Source organism: Fistularia commersonii, chromosome 17 (assembly GCF_037954325.1).
Source record: "Fistularia commersonii isolate RoL2024-O1a breed Wild chromosome 17, RoL_Fcom_v1.0, whole genome shotgun sequence".
Lineage (NCBI taxonomy): Eukaryota > Metazoa > Chordata > Actinopteri > Syngnathiformes > Fistulariidae > Fistularia > Fistularia commersonii.
The window spans coordinates 13,277,501-13,305,000 of NC_141300.1; the positions used below are offsets into that span (position 1 = coordinate 13,277,501).

General features: G+C 47.9%; 2 protein-coding genes across 5 annotated transcripts in view; both read right to left on the reverse strand.

The window, feature by feature from the left end:
- Positions 1 to 10,627, reverse strand: part of peds1a (plasmanylethanolamine desaturase 1a) — a 32,363-nt gene extending 21,736 nt beyond the window's left edge. The window contains exon 1 of the mRNA XM_086163274.1: positions 10,111 to 10,627. Coding sequence (XP_086019400.1) covers positions 10,111 to 10,270 — 160 coding nt within the window. The 5' untranslated portion in view covers positions 10,271 to 10,627. The remainder of the gene's footprint in view (positions 1 to 10,110) is intronic.
- A 1,909-nt stretch (positions 10,628 to 12,536) lies between these two features.
- znf423 (zinc finger protein 423) overlaps positions 12,537 to 27,500 on the reverse strand; it is a 112,864-nt gene continuing 97,900 nt past the window's right edge. For all 4 annotated transcript variants that reach the window (XM_086163751.1, XM_086163749.1, XM_086163752.1 and 1 more), the window contains 3 exons: positions 26,156 to 26,287; positions 23,798 to 23,913; positions 12,537 to 13,374 (listed from right to left, as the gene is read on the reverse strand). In XM_086163751.1, the coding sequence (XP_086019877.1) occupies positions 13,345 to 13,374; positions 23,798 to 23,913; positions 26,156 to 26,287 (278 nt within the window). In that variant the 3' untranslated portion in view covers positions 12,537 to 13,344. The remainder of the gene's footprint in view (positions 13,375 to 23,797; positions 23,914 to 26,155; positions 26,288 to 27,500) is intronic.

The following is a 27,500-nucleotide window of genomic DNA, read 5'->3' on the forward strand; positions in this document are numbered from 1 at the left end:
GTGCTGTGTGTGTCAGAGTGTGTGTGTGTGTGTGTGTGTGTGTGTGAATAGGATAGGAAAAAGGATTAGATTGCATGCGAAGCCCGCACGGTGAAGGCAAAGCTAACTTTTCACAACATTGTTCTCCTTCTTCTCCTTCTTGCTCTCTTCAGGGCGTCACCAAAGCAAATCAACGTCTCCCTCCTCCCATCCAGGTGTTTCATGTCCAGTCGCTCATCACATCAGTATTCGGCGACCAGTGACGGAAACGCCCGCTTGGACTTCAACCTTCGCGAAATGCATGGGCCCGCGTGTTGAGCGGCTCCGGTGCCCAGTGGAGCCCGGCGCTATCGTGGGATCCTGTTTGTTGCCGTGTCTCCAGAGAAGCAAGAGGACACGGACACATGTTTTCATGGCTCTCTTTGAAGTCGGCAGCTCGGCCCCGCCGCCGCCGCCGCCGCCCCGCGTCGGTGCCGGTGACGTTCAACTGGTGGTGGAGTCACTGCTCACACTGACTCCCCTCTTTTCATCACCGCTTCTCCTGGGGGTTTGGAGCGAGCACACATGCAGGGGTGCAGAAACAAAAGGAAAACAATTGGTGCAGGACCTTGGAAGTCACACTGTCAGGAGCTTCGGTGATTGTTCCTCCACAGAACAAAGGTTGAATGTGGGTTTTCCAGCTGCTCCGGGAGCTCCTGGAGTCGGTGGCATTCCGGGAAAGGGGAAAAAAAATGCAGATGCAGAGCTGAACATGCAGCTTTGGAGGCTTTCCTGATTTAGCCGCAAACCAAATTTCAGAGAGACCGTCCGATGTTTCACCTCAGTTCTGGTTTTGGATTTCACATCTGCAGGTGAAGTGGCTGAAGTTGGACGTTTGAGGCTTTGGAGGCACTGCAGGTGTCACTGTAGACAGTTTGATGCATGCAGATATTTCCTGCTTTGACTACAAGGTCAAAGGTCAAGGATTCATCGTCGCCTGACCTGAAACAGAAGCTAGCAGAAAAAAGGCTGCAGTTCGCCAGCAACCCCTTATGTGAAGGATAAGTGGCCTGAACAATCAATGAATGAAAAAATGAATGAACTAATGAACTGATAACTGATCAGAGATTTCTGAAAATGCATCTTTTTTTGAGCCAGAAAAATGCAAAAAAAAAAAAAAAAGAGTACTGATATCAAGTATGGATTAAAAAGAGCTGCACCAAGTTTCAGGATTAACTTCAGGTAATTCATCTAAAAAAGATGACCATGATTAGTTTGCACAACTGGTGAATGGATGAGCGGGATAATCCCTGGTGACATTAACCAGGCCTGGTCAACAAGTGAGGAGACCAAAGGTCACGTTCTAAGTGTTCAAGTGCACAAAAACAGTACTTTCCTTTTTTCCCCCCCCACACCACCGATGGACCTGTGCGCATTATCACAGTGGGTGGCAGACGTGCACACACGAAAACACAAATGTGGCACAAAACAAGCGGGTCGGCCTTGGTCGCACCCTGAAAACCCTCTGATAAACGCGGCCGAGAGACCCAGGGCCGGGGCTGCAGACGCTCCCCGCCATCCCGTCTTAGCAAACGCTCATTCGCACAAAGCGCTGAAACACGAGGCGCGACAGAAAATTAATAAAAATGTTTAAAAAACAAAAAAAAAAAAAAAAAAATCACACAGGACGACGCGGCGCGTTCCAGCGGCATTCAGACAACTCTGAAAGTGTTTTCACTCCGTGCGCGTCTCCGGTTGTGTGTCCCTCGGTTTGCTCTCTGCAGACCGTCTTCAGATGGGACTTGGAAAAAGGGTGGTGGGGGGGATGTGGGTGGTAAAAGTGGGTCACATGCTCAGAGAGAAAGAGAATGAAAGAGACGAGAGAGAGGCGAGGGAGAGAGACAGTGAGGGAGAATGACAGGAACAGGGTAAGATGGGGTGAGAGCGAGACACACAAAGGGGGTGAGGGAGGGAGGGAACGGGGGAGGAGGGGGGGGGTTGAATTCCCTTGTTCAGAAAGAGTGGATCAGTCACAGGCCTCCTTCCTTTCATCTGATCTCAGCGGACTGGAGAACTTGGGACACACACACACACACACACACACACACACACACACACACACACACACACACACACACACACACACACACACAGTGCGCTTAACAACAGTATACAACACAGGGACGCAAGCAAACACACATGGCTCCCCCCCCCTCCCCACCCCCCACCCTCACCCACACACACTTATTGGCACGCACACAAAAACCAACATCAACACAAAGTACACACACACACACACACACACACACACACACACACACACGAACAGAGATACACACATAACGCAGACGACGATAGCGCTCTGTCTCCCTCTCCTTCCAAACTTAATAAATCCATTACCCTGTAGATTCAGCAGCAACAAAGAGAGGAATGTGGCAAATGAGATTCAATAACTGCATTCCGACACAATCACACACACACACTGATGCACACGGGGGAAACAGATGCATATATGTAGGCAAAATAACACACACACACTTTAACCCACATGAGAGCCAGTGTAAGTAGGTCCTGCTCCAACCCAACTCCCTTGTGAAGACACAGAAAAGGATGGACAGATCCCATCGTGCGCACGTATATGTGTGTATGTGTGTGTCATATGCCACATCGCCTCATCTCCTGGGCTTTCCGCATCCACCATATTCATCTGCGGCTCTCATAACGATAATTAAACACACACACACACACACACACAGAATATTAAAAGAAAAAAAAAATTAGCTCCTCTCGTGTTTTGTTCAAGGTCACTCGCAAAATCCTGCCTAGAAGGCTCGCCTAGAGCGAGTGTGTGCGCGTCCAGTCGGTGTGTGTCAACGTTGCGCGCGAACGCTTGTGTGTGTTGGCAGCGCGCTCCCCTCCAGTCTGTCAGCCGGTCCGTGGACGACAATCTAACAGGTCTTATTACCGATGCATCGGTAGCACGGCGCGCCTTCCAGATGTGTCTGCGGGGAGCACACACTCCGCCTCGCCTCCGGTGCTGCTGCTCGCTACTTTTCTGAGGAGCTTCAAACCCAGCAGTCACTGCCCAAAAAGAATAATTAAAACCCAAATTTGCTGATGTCTAGACGGTCACCGTATAACCGACAGAGTGGACAGAGAAGTTTAACACCTGACTGTGCCGGGGCATTGCAGGTCAGCGTCTTGTCTCACACACACACACCGAGAACAATGTTCGTCCCGTAATTTGGGATATCTAGTATCTAGTAAGACAGGCGTGGGGCTGCTCAATCATAAACTCACAAATGTCCTGAACCCATCTTATAAGAGTGTCGTGGGAACATACACACACACACACACACACACACAGGTCACAAACGTGTCGTGTGACCCTGAGGGTCCACATGTTCGTACGGATTCTAACCCCTTGACCTTCCTGACCTTGGGGTCAGCAATCAAGGGACCACAGCTTTGCGTGTGTGTGTGTGTGTGTGTGTGTGGAGTGACAAAGTCAGTTCGGTTGGATGTTTGGTTTCAGTCGCGTCGCTCCAGCTCTCACTCTCACTCACTCGCTCTCTCTGTCGAGGGTGTGACACTTCACTTTTGTTAAACTCGTGTGACAGGAAATCACATGACTGCATGTAACCTTGTTCCACATTTTCAAATGGCTCCTGATCAGATCACCTGGAGGAGATAAAGTGTAAACGTGCTGACGGCTGCTGGCAAATACAACGGAACTTTGACTTCCGATTGCATCCACTTTGGAGTTTTCCAAGATCTGATCATGGGTTCGTGGGATCGTGGAAAAAACATAAACAAGGTTGTGGAGTTTACAACGGGTAACAGGTAACGGAGATTTGGTGCGGCGGACGGCGGGAACGTCGACAGACGAGGCACCGGAAGAGTCGTTCAAAGCCGGTCCAGGACGGTTCGATGGTTTTAGAAAGAATTGCCACTTCACTCCGACCATAAATGGAGTTTAGACATAAAGTGCAGTAAAGTGTGCACGTTACAGTTAGCAGCACATTATAGGGTTAAGAGTGTAGCCAGGAAGTAAAGTTAAAGGCAAACTCCTCCACCAACACCAACTTCAGTGTAAATACACTTAATAAAATCACTTTATTTATTTACATTACCTTTCAATACATATTATTGTTTTCAGACATTATTTGTGATTGATAAAGTCATTTTTTCTTCAATTCATTGTAACGGGGAGATTGATGTTGATATACGAGCAGATTGACTAATGAGCTCCAACATCATCTCCGAAGCCGAGGTTCTGCTGTATTGTTCGCGGGCCGAAAGGAAAAAGGCTCCCGTAAACCCGTCTAATTTATCTACATTCAAATTCTGACTCCAGTTGCCGGTATGGATCCAGTCCCGGCGGAGCTCTGATACATACCATAATAAAAATGTCGGGCTGGCTGTGCGGCTGCAGTTAGCGCATAAATTCAAAATGTATAATATGTTGTACTGTTAACCTCTTTGCTACACAAAGTAGTTTATCTAATAAATGGTCGGTTAATGGTTTGGTGCTTATAGAGGATTTTATGGCAGGAAAGACTCAACCGGAGGTGTGTGTGTGTGTAGCGTCAGGTGATCTGAACAAGGCTCAGTATCACACACACACATACACGCATGCATGCGTGCATACAGACACACACTCTTGCAAAGGCGAGCTCAGAGACACACATGCTGCTCGTGTGACTAAGATGTCTCGCAAAGCACGGCGAGCAGACGGGAAACAATGTGAGCCGGCGTGAGAGGAGGGGAAGTCGGCGGACCGTGATACTTCAGACATGAGGGAGGGCCGAGGAGAGACAAGGGGATGAAGAGAGAGTCGGTGAGAGAGATGGAGAGACCCGGAGACAGAGCAAGAGTGAGATGCATCCAGCTGTTTGTCCATGCTAGCTTTGCCGTAATGAGCCCATGTTTGGCTCTATGGAGCATCGCCAACGCCTCATCTAACTTCTCCAAACTCTAACAAGCCAAACTGCTATTTAGATTTACCTCCTACCGGCACTGAACTGGACCCAAACATCTGAGCACATAACAGCGTGGTGCTCCCTTAAATGGACACTTTGATATTTTGAATTTTTGCTGTTTATTTTTCTTTAACAGACACTTGTCAGCATGTGGGAACATTTCTGCTTTCAAGTTTTCGTAAAATGGCTTGCCGGCATTGTTAGCGTTGCGGAACATGTCTACCACTTGCAGCCTGCTGTGCCCTTTGGCTGAAATGAGGAAAATCTAGAAGTCATTTGAGACCTACCTGGTCAGAACACTAAAAATTACAGGCGGCCACGTTCTGCTCTATGATTACAGCTCCGTCTTTGAGACAACCGTGACATCTGAAAGGTTGTGACCCAAAGGGACCGGTCCATTTTGATGATGTCCCCTCGCCTTTGCCGCTTTCCGCTCCCCGGCCATTAAAAGCACCAAATTATAAACAGCTACACAACATTTGCTAAAAGTCACAGAGGGAAAATTACAAAACGCACACAAACACGCCGATAACAGTAGGATAGGTTTCGCGCAGAACAATTTCCGAAATGTTAAGATTGTCAGGTGAAGCATACTGTTCATAGGTCACGACGGAAATGATGACACGTAACAAAATAAAAGGCTGTCCCGTGGAGGGAAATGTCCAGGTAAAACCGTCATGGATTGATCCTATATCCTGAAATCTGACGGCGACACTGTCAGATTTCACTATTATTGCTGAGCATATGAAGGTAGTTGGTGTGAGAGAGGAGGATACAGAGAATAGAGTTAGATGGAGAAAGTTGACTCGCTGTGGCGACCCCTGACGGGAAAAGCCGAAAGAAGAAGATTTCATTATCATTAAAGATATAAAGTTAGATAGACAGATCGCACAGGTCAGTTGTTTTGGACTCCAGTTAATGGGTCTTCTATTAAAAACTGTCGCCTGGTGAAAGTTATCAAAAGCTAGCCGTGGTCCATCCCGATCATCTGGATCAAGGTTTACGAAACAACGGTGAAACGGCATTAACTGATATTGCGTAACATTCCTCTTACGTCACGATGATGTTGCCCGAGCTATTTTTACACCGATTTGGCTAACTAAGCCCGCTAAGTTAAGAGGGGATGAAGCGTCGGAACCCCCGAAGGCAAGCGTGATCCTCTTTGCTGTCCGTCGGCGACGCGACAACAAACTAGCGAAGTGAACGCAACCAGTACAATACAAACACGGGTCTGTTGTCAAAACAGGGGAGAAATAAGTTGGACGATATTCATGTATTCATTCATTTTTTTAACTATCTATCTGCTCATCCTGGGGACAATCCCAGCGGACTGTGGGCCAGGGGCTGCATATAAAGGACTACAACTGTTCACCCTCGATCTCCGGCAATCACGGCTATGGACAAATTAGCCTTATATTAGCCCACTGAATGGTGTCTGGTCTCTGGGAAGAAGTTTAGAGAAACTTTGAGGGAAACCTTGCACGGGGAGAACACGAAGAGACCGCCAGGAATCTTCTAGGCGTGCTATGCACTGCGCCACAGCACAGCCCATTAATATGTTTGCTAGCACTTCCAGGGCCCACAGCTTCTCCCAACACGTATGCAGATAACATTGTCATGTTTATAAAGGCTGTGAAATCATGACAAACCCACGAATACAATTTGGGGCTTTAGAGCCGGTATGTTCATTTAATAGTCGATTAACTCACTCTTTAATTTACTGGAGGAACAGAGCTGGTTGGGCTGGAAACACGAACCGCTTTAGCTCTACACAATGGTCCCAAACTCCCATGACTTTTGCTTTTTGGCACACGGATGAAAATGCGCAGGATAGCATTCTTTGACATTACTTTCAGCGCCAGACGAACAAAGCGGAAATAATCTGCTTCAATTATTCATTGCAATTTAGGTTTTGTTATAACTGATGTTTGTTTTCACGATGGTCATAACTGTAACCGTCACCATGGCGTGCACACAAAGGTTGGAAAATGCGTGTTTGTCATCGGACGTGCTGGGAGTTCTTTAGATGGATGCGCCAACCCTCGGACAAGTCCTCCGCCTTCCGACGACCTTCACGATGTGCGCCTGGAAGTGCGAGCTTCAATTTTCACTGATTATCATTACTATCCTCGGAAGTTTTTAACAAGTGGCCGACTCGAGGCAATTAAAATGCTCAGCGAAGTGTGAGGCAGGGCAGATGGCTGGGCAAAATGCGGCGCAGTCCAGCTCGATGCACAACTGGTACGGCGCTGTCTGAGGCAAAAGCCTGTTTTGCAGAGATCTTGAACACAGCTGTTCAGAAGATGCAGGATGAACTGATAATATGGGATGTCTGTCCAGCACAAAAAACTGCGTTGGGGATGAGCAAACTTTGTGCAGATCGCGGGCCAACCTACTCGCTTCACTTTTAGATTTCCTTCTTATACATCTTTGCACCTGAAATGATAGTTGCTATTTGCTTTGAATGCTTTTGATGACTACTTTTCTCAAATGGCCAATATTTAGGTCCTTTGGATCCCAGTGAGTTGGGCTATGGTAGAACTTTGTGCTAAGAAGCTACGTCTACATCTTCTTTCGCAGATTCAGAATACAACAAACAATAAAAGAATGACGTGTTGATGAGAGGGTGAATGGTTGTATGTTTCTATATGTGTCGCTGTGATTGGTCCAGGGTGAACCCTGCCTCTCACCCAATCACAGCTGGGATAGGCTCCCCCAGGCTCATGAATGAATGAATGACAGACAGTGCAAGAAACATGAATGGAGCTGAAGAGGGACCTGAAGTGAAGATGTGAAAGAGGTCCAAAAAGCTGTAGCTTTTCAATAACTGCAAGGCAGTCTCGATCCCAAAAGACAGGTGAATGTAGCGTCCCAGGAACGTAACCATTTACAAACCCTCCGAAATTGACATTGTGCTGTCGACACAGCCAGGCACATGAATGCAAATTCACTGTCAAATCGATCAGCTCCATCTCTTAGCTGGCATCCAGTGCAGCTGGACATCAACGCAATAAGCTCAAGTACCACAATATTTAAATAGAGCTCAAATGTCAGAGGATACACTCGATGTCTTCTTTACACAGCTTGATGACAAAACAAACGTGGATCCCACTCCACAAGCATTGCTGAACAAACGGGCACAGGTCAAACATATTGAGCACAAGTCACTAAAAGCAAATAGCAGTGATGAACCGCAAAGGTCAACCACAAAGCCCAGAACGGAGGTTTTCAGAGGGGAACAACGAAAACAGAAACAAACAGGTTCAGCTGACAGGAAAAACATTACACACGACCCCAATGCACATCACTACACCAAGCCTCCGGGTCATCACACACACACACACACACACAGCCATAATGTTAGAAACCTCATCATAGCCTCACTTGAACTGGGATGCAGGTGAATTTTACATTTGGTCTGTCTGTGGAGGTTCTCAGTCATCCAGGTCATGGCGAATACTTGTCAAAGTCTTCTTGTCGTGAGAACTGGACTTGAATTTCTCCACTTTCTCCACAGCGAAGCCTCATCCGAGAGGCTTTGCTGTATATTTTGTCCCCAACGAACGACACCCCCATTAGCATGACAAACCCCTTAGACCTAGTTTCTGCTGAAACTAGCAATTTCCATAACAAGCCACCATAACCTGGACCCACCCAAAACCCGGGCAGTTATATTCGGAAACTATGTCTTCAAGCGAAGAAATTCAAGTCCAGTTGCCACCACAAGAAGATTCTGACAAGTTCGCATTCAGTTCTTCATTCATTGGCTGTGCCGCCTATTCTGCAAACAGGGTCAGGGACTGGAACCAATCCTCGGGGTCAGGACAGACAACTGTTCACACCCTCATTCCTATATCATATATTCACATACGAATAATTCACCCTTTCACTCGTGTGGACAGTGTAAGCGTCTCCCCAAAAACTCCTGCATGTATTCTGACTGTGGGAGGAACCCTGAGGAACCCCAGTCAGAGGGCAGCACTAAATATTGCACCATCATGCACCCTGTGGATTTTACAATGAAGGAAAATACATAAGCAATACTTTACTATTACTACTACAAAATATTACTGCAATGGAATATTGTGGTATCTGTACACTTAAAGTGGTTAGTTTTGGGTGCCGAGAGGCTGCACTTCACTCACATTAGTGTCTGACAAGCTCACAGTAGGAGTGCATGTGTGTGTGTGTGTGTGTATGTGTGTGTGTGTGTGTGTGTGTATGTGCACACACGCACATGTAACCGCAGCCCGACACCAATCTCAGGGGAAGTGTCGGTGTCTACGAGGGCTGCCAGCTGGAGCAGAGTTTTCCAATACATTACAGAAACTGCTTGTTATCGAAAAAGTCGGATTAACGCGGGAAGCTTTCAGACCAAATTTGGGAAACAAGACACAAAGGCACGTGAAAGTTCTTCCAGGTCTACAGCCGCCATTTAGACCTCAATAGGCAGTTGTGGCTCTACCGCTGAAAGGTCTCTAATTATAGAGCGCTTCCAAAACACTTTATATTAAATCGCATTCTCTCACACACACACACACAGGATGCAATGTTCCAACCAGACTGGACTGCCATATCCACTCGTTGGAAGGTTGCCGGTTCGATTCCTGGCCCTTCCTGTCTGGGTGTGTGTGTTTGTGCATGTGCATGATTGAAAATGTGAATGCAAGATTGCCATATAGTGTAAAGCACTGTGAAACTGCAAGTTGTGTGTATACATGGAGAAGTAAGGGGGTTCAGAGTCTTGGCCAAGGGCACTTCAGTTCATAGCTGGGGATTGAACCGTTTTCCCCCTTGCAGGTGGAGTTACCTCCTTATATCAGTTCACAGCCTGCAAACCTTCGTCGCTTTCAAACACACTCAGATGCTTTAGCAAGTGCTCATTGACCCCTGGATGACCCGCCGACACCTGCTGGTCCAGGGACCTCCACCAGCTGAGGTGGACAACTTCATGGTTCTCGTCAATTTTCAGATACATTTAAGATTTGTGAGACTGGAGATCTGTCTTTTGGGGTGTTCACCTGAAGAAGTGGTTACCTGACAGGTATCGGGGCAGAACCTGGCTAGAGCCACAAAACATCTTCATCATCTTCATCAGGCCTTCACCCCAACCTTCTGCTCAAACACACCAGTGACCGCATGACAACAATAACACTGAGTCGGTGCTCACCGGGAGAGTAGAGCCTAGCTAGCTGCCGGGCCCCGGCGTGCTGCGGTCCCCAGCGAGGCGCCGCGCTGCGTGCCGCCGCCCCGTGCTCGTTCCCGTTCGGATCCTCCTCCGCCATGGACCGGTGCCTGATGTCGGTCTCGGAGAGAAGCGACGCCGCCATAGCTCCTGCCCGCTGCCCGCCCCTCCTCCTCCTCCTCCCCCCGCCGCTTTGGGTTTCAGCTATAAGACATCAATGGCGGATCGAACCCGGATCGATAACCGCTCTGCTACGTGTGATCCCCGGCCTCCGCCGGTTGGACGCCCGAGGTTGGAGGGAGGGGAGCGGCGGAGGGGCTGATGCTAGCGGGGGAGGTGGCCGATGCTAGCAACGGAGGGCGGGTGCTGCTAGCGGTGGAGGTGGCTAATGCTAGCGGCGGAGGTGGCTAATGCTAGCAACGGAGGGCGGGTGATGCTAGCGGCGGAGGTGGCTAATGCTAGTAACGGAGGGCGGGTGATGCTAGCGGCGGAGGTGGCTAATGCTAGCAACGGAGGGCGGGTGATGCTAGCGGCGGAGGCGACTCGCTCCACCCGGAAATAAGCGCAGGGAGCTGCGCTGACACACAGACCTATATCTTTGCTCGGTCCTCCGTCATAAACTTCGGACCGCCTCAAATGGCAGTCATTCAAAGGATGAACCAGAATTTACTCAACACTTTGAGCGAAATCACTCTTTCAATCGTTCACGACGTTGATCGTATGTAATTGAATTAAATTGACTCGCGTTGTTTGTATTTTGGATCAGCTGTCAGAAGTGGCAGGGACCGTCTGCATTGTGCGGGTATCGTGAAAAGTGTAAGGGGTCGACTGACAATAGCAGTTACCTCTACGGAGTACTAGTTATCCTCAGGATCACTAGTAGAGAGATTCTCTAGTTACTGTCTAGTGTAGTAACTTCCTGTAGTAGTTACTGTCTGTCACAGATCCTGACTACAGTAGCGACTTGCAACTGTTAATTCTTGTTGATCCACTCTATAAAATCTAGTTAATTTAGAGAAGTTAGCCTGGAGTAGATACTGTGGAGAAGTTACCTTCTTGAATAGATACTTTCTAGATAAGTTATTTTCTGGCGCAGTAACTTTCTAGAGTAGTTCCTGTATGTTCACAAGCTTACTCGGTTTTGCACTTTATTCCGTATCTCTTCCTTGTCGGCTGGAGACGGTGAAACAACACACACACACGATTAAAAATTAGAAATGACTAAAAAAAAAAAACAAAGACATTGTATATCCATGTAAATATTGGGAATGGATGTTAGACAAATATGCTTATTTATATATGTGTCACTTTCTAACTGCTGTTTGCACTTGCTGATGCCAAACTTCCAATACATAGTACATAGATTGATAGGTAGGACATCTATCAATCTATCTCTTTATTCATTCATTCATCCCTCCACTAACTTTATCATCCATCCATTCATCATTCATGCACTGATCTATCTATCTATCTATCTATCTATCCCAGAGGCCCCTTATCTTGCTTTTTATGTGTTAAAACAAGCAGCTGGACATGAACATCTCATCTCAGAAAAGGATTCTTTAGCCAAAGAGCAGACTAAGAGCAGATATGTGATCCTGTGTTTGTCCAGTGGCACCGGGGAAACTCATGAAAATATGTATTTTTAACTGGAGATGTCCATCTAAGTGGTGCCGTTGCAGAACGCAGCCTCCTCAGGTCGATGCTCAGAACTAGCATTTCATGTAGCTTGGATTGTTTGTCAGTCGGCGTAATATTGGAGAGTTTCGAGGATCAAATATGCAACTACACCAAGGCATTACGGCAGCAAACCTTTTATATCCTCCATAATAATCCCTCGGATCATCAATAAAACCCCAAATTCCCAATGTGGCCGTTGTCAGCGCCTGTGCCGTGCTAACAGGCTCCTGCAGCAGCCTCATTCATTCATTATCTACAGCGCTTTTCCTGAAGCCTGGGGTCGCAGCGGGGCCGGAGCCTATCCCGGCTGACCGGTCGATCAGAGGGCCACATTTAGAGACATGCGGCCGTTCACGCAATCATTCACGTGTCTGGACAATACAGGGTCTCCTATGAACCCCTTGCATGAAGGGAATTGAACCAGGGACCTTCTTGCTGTGAGGCAGAAGCACTAATCACGGCTCCACCGTGCAATAAATAATCATGCATGCAAGCGCAGATCTTCAATAACTTCACACCGCACACACACTTCTTTGTCATTTATTTATTTGTTTTATGTAATTTTTTTTGTCTGTACTATATCATTGCAATCTGGTTAGTTCACATTTAAAAAGCAGTCATTAAACCAGATGCACTGAAATCGATGATATTCATTTTTTTTTTTTTTTTTACAATAACCGCCGTCGGCCCCATAGAGACTGGAAAACCCAATCCAAAAATGAAAACATCTGTACGGTTTTCTGCATTTTATTTTGTTTGATTTCTTTTTGTTTTATTTTTTTTGATAGTAATTACAAAAAGGAAAAAAAATATATATATAACAATAATCATAAAAAGGAGGTGGGTGGGGGGTAGGTTGGGGGGGGGGGGGACGAGAGGGAATATTACGACCGGCAAACAATCACAACACGGCACGAGTACCTACTTACAGCGATAACTGAAAGGTACAAAAAATGAGAGAGAAAAGAAGCGCGTAATGGCGAAGAAACAAAGGAGAGAAATCGGCGCCTAAAAAGTCGAATACAATAAGCAACTGAGGGGACGAGAGAAAGAGAGAGAAAGACAGAGAGAGAGAGAGAGAGAGAGAGAGGATCAGTCCTACCATCTATTAAAAATAATCCCAAAAAAAAACAAAAAAACAAAGAGGGGTTTTCTCGCTTTATTCTTCTCTATTTGTTAAGAAAAATAAAATGCATGACCTGCGGGGGGAGGGAAGGGGGAGGCGGTGAGGGAAGGGGGGGTTAGCAGGGACGATAAAAAATACTGCACGAACAATACCTTTTTTTTTTTTCCACTCCTCTCTCCGACTCTTACATTTCTATCACCCACTTTCTCCTTTCTTTATTTAATAGCATATCCCATTAATATTCCGTCCCCCCCGCCGCCCCTAATAGCCACACCCAGCGGCGCGATCGTTACAGTTTTACATGGGAGTCGCAAATGACACTTTGATTGGGTTTGATGTGGAGATGTGGGCCCCCCGCCGCCTCCGGGTCGGGGGCCCCGACTGAGCCGGGAGATCCTGCCGGGCTTCGGGTCTCACTGCGCGTGCTGACTCAGTGTGTGGTTCTGTGGAGAGAGGAGGGGGACGGGGAGAACACATGATGAGAGAAATAATGGGCTACGTGAGCATTGTGCTTTTCGCTCGCCGCCTCTCCACCCCCTCGCCACCCCCCCGCCCAATAATAGAACAGAGGAGAACAGAAACACAACCCGCCCTCCGACAGCACGGACAGCGAGGCCTCCTCAATTTATGATGAATGGAGGCGGAGGCGGAGGGAGGGAGGCGTTCCGGTCCGACGGCAACACCCCGGATTCTACATATCTCCGTCCGAGCAGATGTTTGCTACGGACGGGCCTCCCCGGGAGAAGGGAGTCCGGCGGGGAAATACATCGGCGCGCCTCCAGATTCAAATCCAACGGGGGAGAAGCAGGGGTGATCGGGCCAGAGGCGGCGGTCCGTCACGGGGACGCGTAGAGAGATGTGTAACCATTCACACGTCATACAAAAAAAAAAAAAAACATTCATCAACCATTCGGCAGGCAGCGACTGCACGTATTTATCCTTGTACTTAATATCATTTCTACTGTATTTTTGAATCGCTTAACTGATCACATCCATAGCTCCTGTCCTTATCCTGTTACATTTAATCTATACATTCATAGCAAACACTTTTAAATTATGGATAATTCATAATCCATGTACATATTGTTAATTTAGTTATTCTCTCTGCACCTGCTGCTTTTTGGCACGTTTGGTTAGAAGCTAAACTGCATTCCGTTGCCCTGTGTTTAATATCTGTCATGACAAGAAAGTTCAAATCAAATTGAAAATATAAAGATATACCACCGTTCACCCTCTCATTCACAAGTCATATGGAGACAGAAAATCATTCAAGAATATTGGAATCCAACCGCGGACTTTCTAGCCTGAGGCAGAAGCGCCCGTCGCTGCAGCACTGGGCTGCCCTTAATACTACACTACTACTAATACGGATAATCTATTCTTATTGTATTTATTGTAATTATTTTCATTATATTAAACATTAAAATAAACTTTGTATCATAGTTATTTTAAAAAGAGTGAGAAGAAAATGCAAATGCTTGTAAATGAAAAGAAAATACTGAAAGTTATTATCAGACACGAGCACTGCATGCATATGGACACACACACACACACACACACACACACACACACACACACACACACACACACACAATCAGTCCTCTGTGGTTCCTGCCTATCAGCTACAACGGGAACGACACTCACGTTAATCATGGTTTTTCAAGTAGCAAACATAGTTAGCATCACGTCCAATGCTACAGATATATGATGTGTGTGTGTGTGTGTGTGTGTGTGTGTGTGTGTGTATTTGCGTGCGCGCATCAGAGACACCTCCCTTCGGACGCTTTCCCCTTTTTCCCAAGACTGTACAGCTTTCTCCCAGTGAAATGTTTCCCTATCTCTGCCTGTCTCACTCACACACACACACACACACACACACACACACATCCAAATTCCCTGTGAAATCTTCCCTATCTTTGTACACACACACACACACGCAGACACACTCTCATGCACACAAAATTCCCAGAGAGATCTTCCCAATCAACGCCCACCCTGCACCCCCTCCTTCCTCTCACCACCCCTAAAAGCAGCTTTCTCAGATTAATCACTCTCACACACAGATAGGCCCCACTACAGAGAGAAGAGAAAGGACAGAAACGAACAACGGACGGGAGGGCGGGAAAAAAAAAAGTCTGGGATGGAAGGATGAACGGAGCCGAGGGGCGAGGAGGGGCGGATGGGGAAAGAAATGTGAAGGATTATACGTGGTTTGGGGTAGATAAATACTTATTTGTCATTCTATGGCCCTTATCTTGCTGTGCATGTTTTGTTGAGCCCTTTGGTGTGTGCGTGTGTGTGTGAGTGTGAGACAGAGCACAAGAGAATATCTCTCACTCGGCTTCAGTATCCAGGCTATCCTGACCAGGGGAAAGCAAGGGGTATTAATGCCCTACACACACATTGGGACATGCACACACACATACAAACACACACACACACAAACGCACTAGGAGATTTCATAGTACAAATAAGTAGCATAACAGATGATGAGGAATAAGTGTCTCTTTCCAAGCCCGTACACGTGTGTTTGTGTGTTTGTGTGTTTGTGTGTGTGTGTGTGTGTGTGCGTGCGTGCGTGCGTGCGTGCGTGCGTGCGTGCGTGCATGTCCCAGTGTGTGTGTGTAGGGCATTAATACCCAATGCTTTCCCCTGGTCAGGATAGCCTGGATACTGAGGCTAAGCGAGAGATATTCTCTTGTGCTCTGTCACACATGCATGCACGCACGCACGCACACACGCACACACACATACACACACACACACACACACACACATACACACACACACACACGCACACACACAATCAGTGTAGTAGATTTCAGAGAGTGGAAATAAGTAACATAACCAATGATAAGGAGTGAGTGTCTTTCTGAGCTAACAGACGTGTGTGTGTGTGTGTGTGTGTGTGTGTGTGTGTGTGTGTGTGTGTGTGTGTGTGTGTGTGTGTGTGTGTGTGCGTGCTCACTCCAATGAGAAACCAGATCTCATCGGGACTCTGTGACCCCATTATGCTAGAACCCCCCTCCTCCCCCCACCCCGTCTCCCCAGCTTGGCCTCTCGGCCGGCGCCCACCAGCTCCGTTTCCTCCGCCGGCCAGAAGAGGTCAGGCTCATTCCTCTCTGCAGCGAGAACATCTCATCAAGGATCCATCCTGGCCCTCAAGGCTACACACACACACACACACACATACACACACACACACACACACACATCTGGCTGACATCATCTGCACACTCTTTGACATGTATGTCTCATGGCATACAGCGGATTAAGAAATAGGGGAGAGTGGAATAACTGATGAAGAGGATGATAACAGGAAGGAAAGGGGGAGGAGAGACGCAGAGGAAGGATGGAGAAAAGAGGAGGGGAGGAGGAGAGAGGAGAGGAGAGGAGAGGAGAGGAGAGGAGAGGAGAGGAGAGGAGAGGAGAGGAGAGGAGAGGAGAGGACACCCTCCGTCCCAGTTACTCCTCTTCATTTAACATTGTTGATGGAAAACTTGTTATTGATCACACGGCGTGGCAATCAATCAGGCGTGTGTGTGTCACAGTGTGACATCTGCTCTACAGTGGAGTAATTGATATATTCCACACAAATGGGTTGGATGTGTTTGTGTGTGTGTGTGTGTGTGTGTGTCAACTAGAATATCCACATATGCCTTAAAAGGGATCATGTTCACTGAGAGAAGGATGGTGTGACAGCATCACAACCAGGACTCATCCCTTTATATATACACACACACACACACACACACACCACACACATATTCTCTATATTTCGAGGGTGTGTGGAGTCTTGTCACGACAGGCAGCCTTCCAGACCAGACCAGTCGATGCAGACGCCCGTCATTGTTTTTCCTAAACTGCTTAGAGAGAGCAAGTCCAAAGCCTGCAGAGCCCTGGGACCCGGGGGAAATATGGCCCTGTCGCATTACCTACACACACCACTACCACACACACACACATACACACACACACATAAACGCGCATGGGATTGCATTCACAGGCTTGCCCTCGCGGCTAAGAAGACATGCACAGGCACACAATGCTAAGGGCAGTATGCACAACAATTCCTACACACACACACACACACACACACACGCATGCACCGTACGCGCGCACACATACACACACACACACACGAGAGAAACAAGGATGGATATCATTTCTGCACCTCGCTGATCTATCAGCTGCCTGTGAACGGGCATTGGGTGTCGAGACGAAGCGGCTGAGTGAGTGAGTGAGTAAGTGAGTTGTTTATTTCCTTTCTTCGTCAGTCAGCTTTTATCGGAATAAGTGTGTGAGTGCATGTGGAGGCGGTGCAGATGTCCTGTGTGTTTAGTGTTTGGTTGTATGCCTGTGCATTTTTGTGCGTGCGTGCGGCCACATGTGCCCGTGCACGTGCCCCATCTCCGCTGCTGTTTTTAAACACAAAAATGAAAAATCACCTCAGTCGCCTTGTGGTCTTCTTTGGGTATAGAGTATTTATAGCTCTGAGTTGACACTTCCAACGGAGCGTGTGTGTCCGAGCGCGAGCACGCGCATGTGTATGTGTGTGTGTGTGTGTGTGTGTATGATGAGCAGATGGGCTAGCCCTCTCTCTCCGCTCCCTGGCTTGTCTTTAGCTCCACCCGTCCAGGACAGGATGCTGCCTCGGGAGTGGATCGAAAATAAACGCCCCCCTGCCCTCAGTGTCCCGCTGACATGTATTCCCCGCCCCCCTCCAGCTTCCTCCTCCTCCTCCTCCTCCTCCTCACCTAAATCATTGCAAATTACATATTATTCTAAAATGATTATTCCCGAACTCTACCAACCCTGCCTTGTTGCAAAACACCCTGCCCCCACCCAGAGTGACCTATCTGGCCACGTCCTGTTTAGAGCGCTCCCTTCCTCCCCCTTCCCCCAGGGACTTCCCCTCTCCTGTTGCTCCTGGCGTTAAACCGCCAGGCTTTGACGAGTAAACACAGCCGAAAATACACTTGCAGCGCGGAGGATGCTCGCGTGCAAGAAACACACACGTGCGGACCCACGCACGGCTCTTGGGTGGACTGAAGGTGAGAGCTCCCTGCAGGAGGCTGTTACACAAAGGAGGAAGTGACCTCACTTCCAGCATGGCGAGCCCATCACTCCAGAACGCAGCATGACGCCTTTGAGTCACACCATTATGGAAAGAAATACAGACATGTGCAAAAAATGAATGAGCTAGGCCCCTCTCCACACACACACACACACACACACACACACACACACACACACACACACACACACACAAGCAGACACTCTAAGCGCAGAAGAATGCTGTCTGTGTGGACCGCGGAGGCCGAGAGCCAAATGAGGGCTAACGCAATGCGGACATGGGTGACAAGACACAAAAAGTGTACAAAAATATATTAAAGCAGGGAGAGATGCACACTCAAACATACACACACACACACACACACACTCACACACAAACACACACACACACACACAGATGGCCATAATCCATCATCAAAGATGGCAGATATAAAAGAGAAAATGCTTTCAGGAATTACATATGTACAAATGAATGCAAAGACATGCGCTTGTCCAATACACACACACACACACACACACACACACACACAGCTCGCTGTTCAGCAGAGCATGCTGGCTTTTCCGCGCTGCCGTCATGTTACTGAACACACCCAATCCCCGCGTGTCCCCGAGGGGCCCAGATTTGTTTGATTACCATATCGCCGGCACCGCGCAGAATGGCTAATGGAGGGAGGACGGAGGAGGCATTGAGGGCTAATACGGTATGAGGTGAAATAAAGTGCAGCGTGTGGAAAGGCAGAGAGGGGGCCAAATATGAAGGAGAATTGATAGATAGAAGAAATTCTTCAGGAAAGAATAGAAACGTCTAAAAGAGAAATAGCGGCGAGATGTTGCAATCATGCAACAAGTATTGGTAATTAGTTCAGGAAACAGCAGATACATGGAATATCTGCAGAACGAGAGGGTGTGTGGACATTTTCTCCAAGCGTGGGGAGGGCGGGGGCAATGACGACGGGCTCTGGAGTTAGTGTGATGCAGCCAGAACAGCGAGAAGGTGTGGAAAGAAAGTTAGAAGCCTGGAGATCAGGTGGGAATACACACCACGGCTTTTTGTTGGAAACAGGCAAATGAAAGCAGTGTGTGAGTGCCCGTGTGTGTGTGTGTGTATGTGTGTGTGTGTGTGTTTTGGCATAGCTGATAGAACACCACGCCATGCAGAGTCTGTCCTGTTCAGTGACACATTGCCTCTGTTCACCTGTCTCTGACAAACACACACACACACACACACTCACACACACACGCACAGTGACATGAACATGGTCCAAGCTGTTATAAACCCTCCAGGTGCCAGCTCACATTGTGTTATTCCTTTGTAACTCCCTCCCATCACACACACACACACACACACACACACACACACACACACACACACACACACACACACTCCCCCGCCATCCTGTTTACATCTCTCTCTCTCTCTCTTTATCGCTCTATTCGGGTGTCTGTCTCTCTCAGTATGTCACTTTTGCATCGATACCAGTCCTCGAATGAAGGTGTGTGTGTGTGTGTGTGTGTGCGCAAGTCTTCAGAAAGTCTGCGAGAGTTTGCACGCACACACATACACACGGTGGCCACACGTCGATGTCTTTGGAGTCGAGGCTCCCAGGAAAAACATGGCGTCATCTGAGGAAGTCCGTTAACTCACTAGCGGGGTCGTCAAAATGGTGGCGGTGTCGAGGCGGTCTGTCTGTCTGCGTGTCCGTCCGCCTGCCTGCCTCCTCTCCCTTTTGTTTTGAATTAAATTCTCTCCCTCCCTCCCCCGTTGACGCTAACACCTCCAATCAGGGAGCGAGGGATGTTTGTGTGTCTGCGTGTGTGTCTTTTCACGCGTTCCAGGTCCCCGCTCTAATAACACACTCGCCCGGCGAGCTACGGGGCGGTGGAGTACTCTCCCCCCCGATACGCCGAGGGGATCTTCGGATCAAATTCACTCACACACACACACACACACACATACACACACGAGCACAGACAGACAGCCAGGGGACATGTGGATCAGAGAGTAAACAATATGGCTTCACAGGGCTGACAGAAACACCTAGATGCCGACGGACAGACAGGCAGACAGGCAGAGCCCATTGCCAGTTCATCCACATCCACACCTTTCCATAATTCAGCTGGAGGGAGACGGCCCGGCGCTTTGATTCCGACAAAGACAAAGACAACATTATTCACAGACAGACTGCTAAACACCGCCCGCTCCGCTCGCCGCTCCCCCGGCCACCTGTCATGCGTATGTGTTTCACGTGACATACCATAATAAGCCCCTCCTCCAACCGCAGACATTTCGAGGTGACATTTCACCCTTTGGTGTTTTTTGTTTGTTGTGATTGGTTCCACCTTAAATGATTGATCAGCATGTTTGGTAAGTGCTAAGATGCAGGCTACGTGTTTCTGCGAGCATGTGTGTGTGTGTGTGTGTGTGTGTGTGTGTGCACGGACCCCAACGCCGGTGCGATACGGACAACAGGTGGGAGGACCTGACGCTCCGGCGGAAAGAACACTGGCCCGTTCATCCATTCTGTCTGATCGGCATCTTCTCCTTCAGAGCTGCTCCCTTCAGCCAATCACCTTCCTCCATCTAACCCTCAGCCAATCATCACCCTCCGTCCAATGTTCTCCTCTCACGCCCATCTAACTTCCTGTCCTCCTCCACTTCATCCATAAACCTCCTCTCTGGTCTTCCTCCAGACTTCCTCCAACCTCAGCATCTTTCCACCCAGATCTTTTCCAACCCTCCTCCGTCCACGTCCAAAACATCTCCAGAACATCTAACGTGGACTCATTCCTGATCCTCACTCCTGTAGAGGAACCTCCACATCTCCAGCTCTGCTTCCTCAGGGTCTCCAAACCAGACACCATATTTGCTCTTCACCTCCGTCTTCTCCACCCTTCCCCTCCTCCTGGCCGACGCTCTCTCCTCCAAACCTGCTCTCCCTGAAATATCTGATAAAGGTGAAGAGCAGAAGGCCAGCTCCGCGAAGGGGAAGCCGCCGACTGGAGAGCGAGAGAAGATGTCCTCTATTCAAAATGCTCCTCAAGCATCAGCTGAGGGTTCTCCCAGGGAAGAATCAGACGAACAATAATAACAGAAAGAGACGAAGACAGAGAGGAGGAGGGGGGGGAAATTTGAAATGTGTGTGTGTGAAGTCTGGGAATAAAGAGCAAGGGAGATCCGGGAGGACCTCACTGATCAGGGCCGCGGCATTTTTTATTTACACACCCTCACACACACACTCGCCGCGCACGCAGAAAACACACACACACACACACACACACACACACACACACACACACACACACCAAAACATCTCTTATTTACCAGCTTACGTCTGCACTATTTATAGGGCACTGGGGAGTGGCACAGAAGAGAGGAAGAGAGGAGAGGGGCTAAAATATGCATAGGGGCTGGTTCTTCGGGGACAGGATGGGGGGATGAGGGATGGAGAGAGGGAGGGAGGGAGGGAGGAGAAGGGCAGGAGGAGAGAGAGAGAGACTGCGGTGTGCACGGGGAAGACAACAAGGAAGCGAGGGAAGGAGAGAGAGGAAAGGAGGAAGGAGAGGAGAGGGAGGAAGTGAAAGGATGGGGAAGGACAGTGTGTGTGTGTGTGTGTGTGTGTGTGTGTGTGTGTGTGTGTGTGTGTGTGTGTGTGTGAGGGGGGGTCCATGGTGAGTGACCCCCCCAGGTGTGTGTGTGTGTGTGTGTGTGTGTGTGTGTGTGTGTGTGTGTGTGAGTGAGACGGTGGAGGAGAACGAGCCAGAAGCCAAAGCCTTCTTCATCCATCCGCACCTTGTTAGGAGAGCACTTTCCACACACACACACACACACACACACACACACACACACACACACACACACACACACACGACAACAGCTAGAAGCAGCATTACCCCCCCCTTCCCCCTATCTAGCCCACTTAGAGCTCTTCCCTAAGAGCCGCAGCTGGTCGGCCTCGGACGGAGAGTCACCAGGTTTGGATCTGGACCAAAGGGCCAGGAGATGGATGGATGGAAGCAGCCGGGAAGGAGACGCCATGAACATCCAGGGAGGGATAGAAGAGTCGGTGGCCTCAAAACACCGTTTTGCTGTTTTGATCGGACCAACTCCTGACCTGCATCGCTCTCAGACGGAGGAGTTCAAAGAAGGTCTCGCCAGCTTCGGTTCCAGGAGGTAGCCTCCTCCATGGGAACCTTCTACCTGTGCTTTTCCACAGGGAGCGGTGTGACGTGCACATTCAACTCCACATTTGGAACCAAACCAGCGTGGAAGAAGAAGAGGAAGACCACGTGGACACCTTCGAGGTGAAGCTGACACGGCGTTCATGGAATTATAAGATGGACCATCAGATGGTCGGGAGTGTTTTTATCTTCTCCCTGCACTGCTTAGCCAAGTGGAGAACATTGTTAGCCTTTAGCTAACTCCACACTTATTCTGGCCAAAACTGAGATGTTCCTCTGCGAGCCCTGGAAAACCCTCTGAGGCGCAGCAGGACAAAAGATCTTGGACCAAAGTAACTGCTAATGGTTGTGGTTTATGAGCTCCACCGATCACCTATGAGTTCCTATGGAAGTGTAAGAACATCCTCAGATTAGGAGCTAAGATGGTTCGGGGAGCTGAGGGTCCACGGTCCCGGGTTCCTGAGAAGCTTCCTGGACCCGGAGCTCTGGAGCGGACCTCCAACCAGGAACTTAAAGATCACCTCCATCATCATTGAGAAAATAACACTAGTTTTCTGCTCATATACAGCAGGTAATCTGCTGCTTGCTTCGAACACTGGTAGTGAACGTGGACTTCCTGCAGGCTGCTCTTCCTGCCTGGTCCTGGGGAAACAGCTGATGAATCCGTACATGTGTGTGTGTGTGTGTATGTGTGTGTGTGTGTGTGTGTGTGTGTGTGTGTTGCTCCTTTGTGTGGACATTAACCGACAGGGTCCAGCAGTCGCCCTGCTGTTAAATGGACTGGCGAGCCATATGCCCACCACCTCCAGCTCTATATCACTGCCACTTTGTGTGTGTGTGTGTGTGTGTGTGTGTGTGTGTCCATCTTTCTGTGTGTGTGTGTTTATTCAATAACTACTTGTTTTTCTGTTCTGTCTTCTTCTGATATCCACAGTGTGGATCTTCACCGTTTGTGGACGGGTGTTTCTGAAGGTTGCGTCCTCCAGGATCCCCAGCGGGGGGTGGGGGGGTGTCATGGTCTCCAAACATCTCAAACATCTGGGAGGACGTTTGGAGGTACGCTAACGGGGAGATGTTTGACGCCGTCCACCTCACAGGCCGCTAGTCTGATAAGAGCTAAGCCAACAACAGGATGTTTTCAATCTTCACTGACGCAAACACACACACACACACACACACACACACAAAGTCTGGATGCAAATGATGTGTAGCTTGCCAAAACGTGGGTGTGAAGTTCATGTGCTGGGAGCAAGTTGAAGAAGAAGTTTGGTGATTTGTTGTTTGGACTTTGAAAGAAGAGGTTAAGGAGAGGATGGTGGAGATGGTGGAGAAGAGCGAGGGCTTCTGGGAAGGGAGACCTTTAGGTTTGCGATGGAATGAGTCCATCAGAGATGTTCCAGAGATGGTTTGGACACGGACAGAGGAGGGATGGTGAGGGAGTTAGATGTTGTGAGAGGAGACCCCTGAAGGAAGCAGCCCCAAGGAGAAGAATAAGAAGATGAGATCATGTATCCAATTATCAGCATCTTTGTAGCAGATGCTAACATCATGGTAGAGGAGATCATTACCAAGGAGGAAGGTCAACCATGACGAGCGATGAGGAGGACCTACCTGCAGCTCTGTCTGAAAGAAGAACTTCTGAGGACACTGGGAGCAGTCGTAGATCTTGTCCTCCTGGCCGTGGACAGCAAAAATGTGCTGCTGGAGCTTGTTGGCCTGGACGAACACTGCGTGCAGAAGGAAAACCCATCACTGACGGCCGAACCCCGAAATCCTATCGCAGCCAGCGCCTGATAGGGTTCACGTCTGAAGGTTTTAATCGACTGGAACTTCAGACCGAACCGCAAAGCGAGGCGTTGATCACCGGTGGCCGAGAAGATCCCGCACGCTTTGCACGCAGCTTTGCACACAGGAGCACCAAGAGCAGACATGAAGAAGCGTGGAAGGGTGAGAGGATGGAGGTGGAGAAGAAGAAGAAGAAGAAGAAGAAGCGGGAGGGGGGACCGGGGAGTGCTTATCCTCAGCAGACCTTGTGATATTTATCAATAAATTATCTCTTTTTTTTTTTTTCTTCTTGAAAAAACTTCTGCTCCAGCCTTGTTTCATACTTTCCTCCCTTTCTCTCGCTCTCCTTTTGTCTCAGTAAACTTCTGGTTTTCACTCCGAGTGTGTGTGTGTGTGTTGAATTATTAAGCCCACCCCCCCACCCCCACAGGAGCGGTGCCCGTCTTACTAATTCATAAGCCACTAAGGAATTGTGTTAAAGTTTTAAAGCATTGCTGTGTACCTGGGGGGGAAGAGGAGGAGAGGGGAAGACAAACCCATCAACTGAGAGAGAGAAAGAAAGAGAGAGATGGAAGGAGGATGTTTGATGAAGTGATAAATGAAGAATGCAAGTCTAAGTTGACCATGAAGCCTTTAGCTCCGCCCCCCCCGCTGGTTCCCGTGGAAACACGGTTCCTCACGTCAGGCCTCCGAGCGTGAGTTTGTCAGCAGAACGTCCCGAGAGGACATCTCCTAATGTTGGATTTAGGAAAATAGCGAATGTTCCTCAAGGCTTGAGGCCACGCTGAGGCTCCACATGAGCTGCTAGATGTTCTAGATCAGGGGTGTCAAACTCATTTTGGTCCGGGGGCCACATACGACCTAATTTGATGTCAAGGGGGGACGGACCAGTAAAATCATTACCTAGAAGTAACACAAAGTCCAAATTTTTCCTTTGTTTTAGTGTAAAGGAGGTTAACAGGTATATTACAAAAATCTTTATACGTAATGAACTGTTCCTCTAAAAATACATGACGAATTAATATTGAAAGTGAATATTAAAAAAAATAATAATGAAATGGCACCCTAAATTGTCGAGTTAAGAGAGAAAATCGTGTCACTGTGGGAAAATTTGGCACAAGAATTTATTAGAAAATGGATTGTTAGCATGCATAAGGGGGGTTATGTTTACAAGGCTATTCTGGTTATTAAATCAATAGTTTTAATTTTGCCCATTTTTCTGTTTTTGCTATTGTTTTGTGGTTTTTATAGGATAAGAAACAAAAAGATAATTTTAACAATGTCACTGGTTGTTTTTTCATCAAAAAATCATTTTGTTTTCAAATTTTGAAGCAAAAAAAATACATTGCAAAGTTACTTTTTCATTGTTTCCCTGCACTTTTTTTTTTGAAACCCTCTGTATAAAACCCTCAGATGCATGTTGGGTCGCACAAACACAAAGATTTGATTGAGGTGGTGCAAGGAGAAGGTTAGATGGAGGAAGGTGATTGGCTGTGGGTTAGATTGAGGAAGATGATTGGCTGCGGGTTAGATTGAGGAAGATGATTGGCTGCGGGTTAGACTGAGGAAGATGATTGGCTGCGGGTTAGACTGAGGAAGATGATTGGCTGTGGCTGAGCCCAAAGGACAAGAAGAAGAAAAAAAACCTGGCTGGTCTTTAGTTTAATAAAACATGGACAATATATATACATAAATATATACACACACACATACATATGTATACATACACATATATATGAATTATATTTTTTACATATATGAATAAGAATGAATCTGTCCCGATTAATCTCAATTAATCTACAGCCGTACTTTGATTAATGTGATGAAGATTATTTGTATGAATGGCGTGTGAACAAGTGAACATCCTGCCATCGACTGGAATCCAGTGAGAAAGTGAGAGTGCTTGGATGTTCACATATACACACACAAACACACACACATGTGAATATATGTGATATATATACATGACATATATATCAAATAACAATTATGTTGACGGGATCTAAATAAACAAATCATCACATGATTGTTGTTCATGCATTCATGCATCCCGGACACTGGTAACCTTTTGTCCATTTTGCTGTCCTTGAAGGTGAGCGTGTGTGTGTGTGTGTGGGTGTGTGGTGTGTGTGTGTGTGTGTGTGTGTGTGTGTGTGTGAGTGCGTGCACATTGCGGCCCCTCACCTGTGAAGCAGACGGGGCACTTGAAGGTACCTCCCATGCCTTCGAAGCTGTGCTCTATCAGGTGGCAGAGCAGCTTGGCAGGTGAATCAAACATCTGGTTACACAGCTTGCACTCGTGATTGATGCCCTCCTCTGCAAACGGGACAAAGACACACACACACGTGCATGTGAGCGCTCCGGATTATCACGCCGTGTCGGAATATTAATCTAACAACAACGGCAGATGTCTTATGGAAACACAACACACGGAAACGCTCGGGCGGTCAGACGGCGGTATTTACGACTCTTAAACATAAATATAGGAAAACAATGGATTGGAGACACACAGAAATAGGATTATACTTTTAAATCATTCATTCATTCATTTCCTTATTCATAAGGAGGTGCTGTTTTTGTTTTAGCAAGGCAGGATTAGAAACATAATCATTTATATATATATATACACGTGAGTGTGGGGGGTGTAGCCCTTGCTAAATGTCATATAATATATTGAAAAGTGAGACAGATAACAGGAATGGAGACGTTAAGCCTCACTCATTTGACATTGAGTTATCAAGACCCACATTCCTCTTCCTGGTTTCTTTGTTAGCGCAGGCTGAGTGTGTCCACACACACACACACACACACACACACACATGTGCACACACACACCCACACGCACGCACAGCGACCCCAGTGTCACGTCCGCCCCAACTGGTAATTGCCTGTCCTCCCCACTGGGGCAGTGGATCATCTAGCCTCTTCTGGAGTCACCCTTCCTTCCCTTCCTCTATCCTCATTGTCAGACGTCTTCCTCTGGGGGTCAACCACCTCATCCCTCGCTTCCTCAGCTCCTCTCTTCATCCCCCCATGCCGCACCCCCGGCTCCATCGCTTTCCCATCCACTCTTTTTTTTTCCACATCCGGTCCTTCCCTACCGGCGGCCCGGTGCCACCTCCTGCTCTTTGATATTATTGGAACAAAATGGAGAGAATCTTTCAGGATGTGTTGTTTCAACCGTGACGAGACGAGCAGGTTGGGAGGCCGGCGTGATGGACTCTATGGTCGGGGATCTTCAGCGTGGATCTTCACTTTTTACACTGTTACATCAAACCGAGTTGGGAATGAACGTCATTGATCCTTGTTTTTCTACCCGAAGAGGAAATGCCTGCATGTTTTGGGTGGATGGATAAATGAATGAAGAGATGGATGGATGGATGGATAGATGGATGGATGGATGGATGGATAGATGGATGGACAGACAGAAGGATGGATGGATAAATTGATGGATGAATGAATGGATGAAAGAATGAATGAATTCATGAATGAATGAATGAATGAAGAGATATGGATGATGGATGGACAG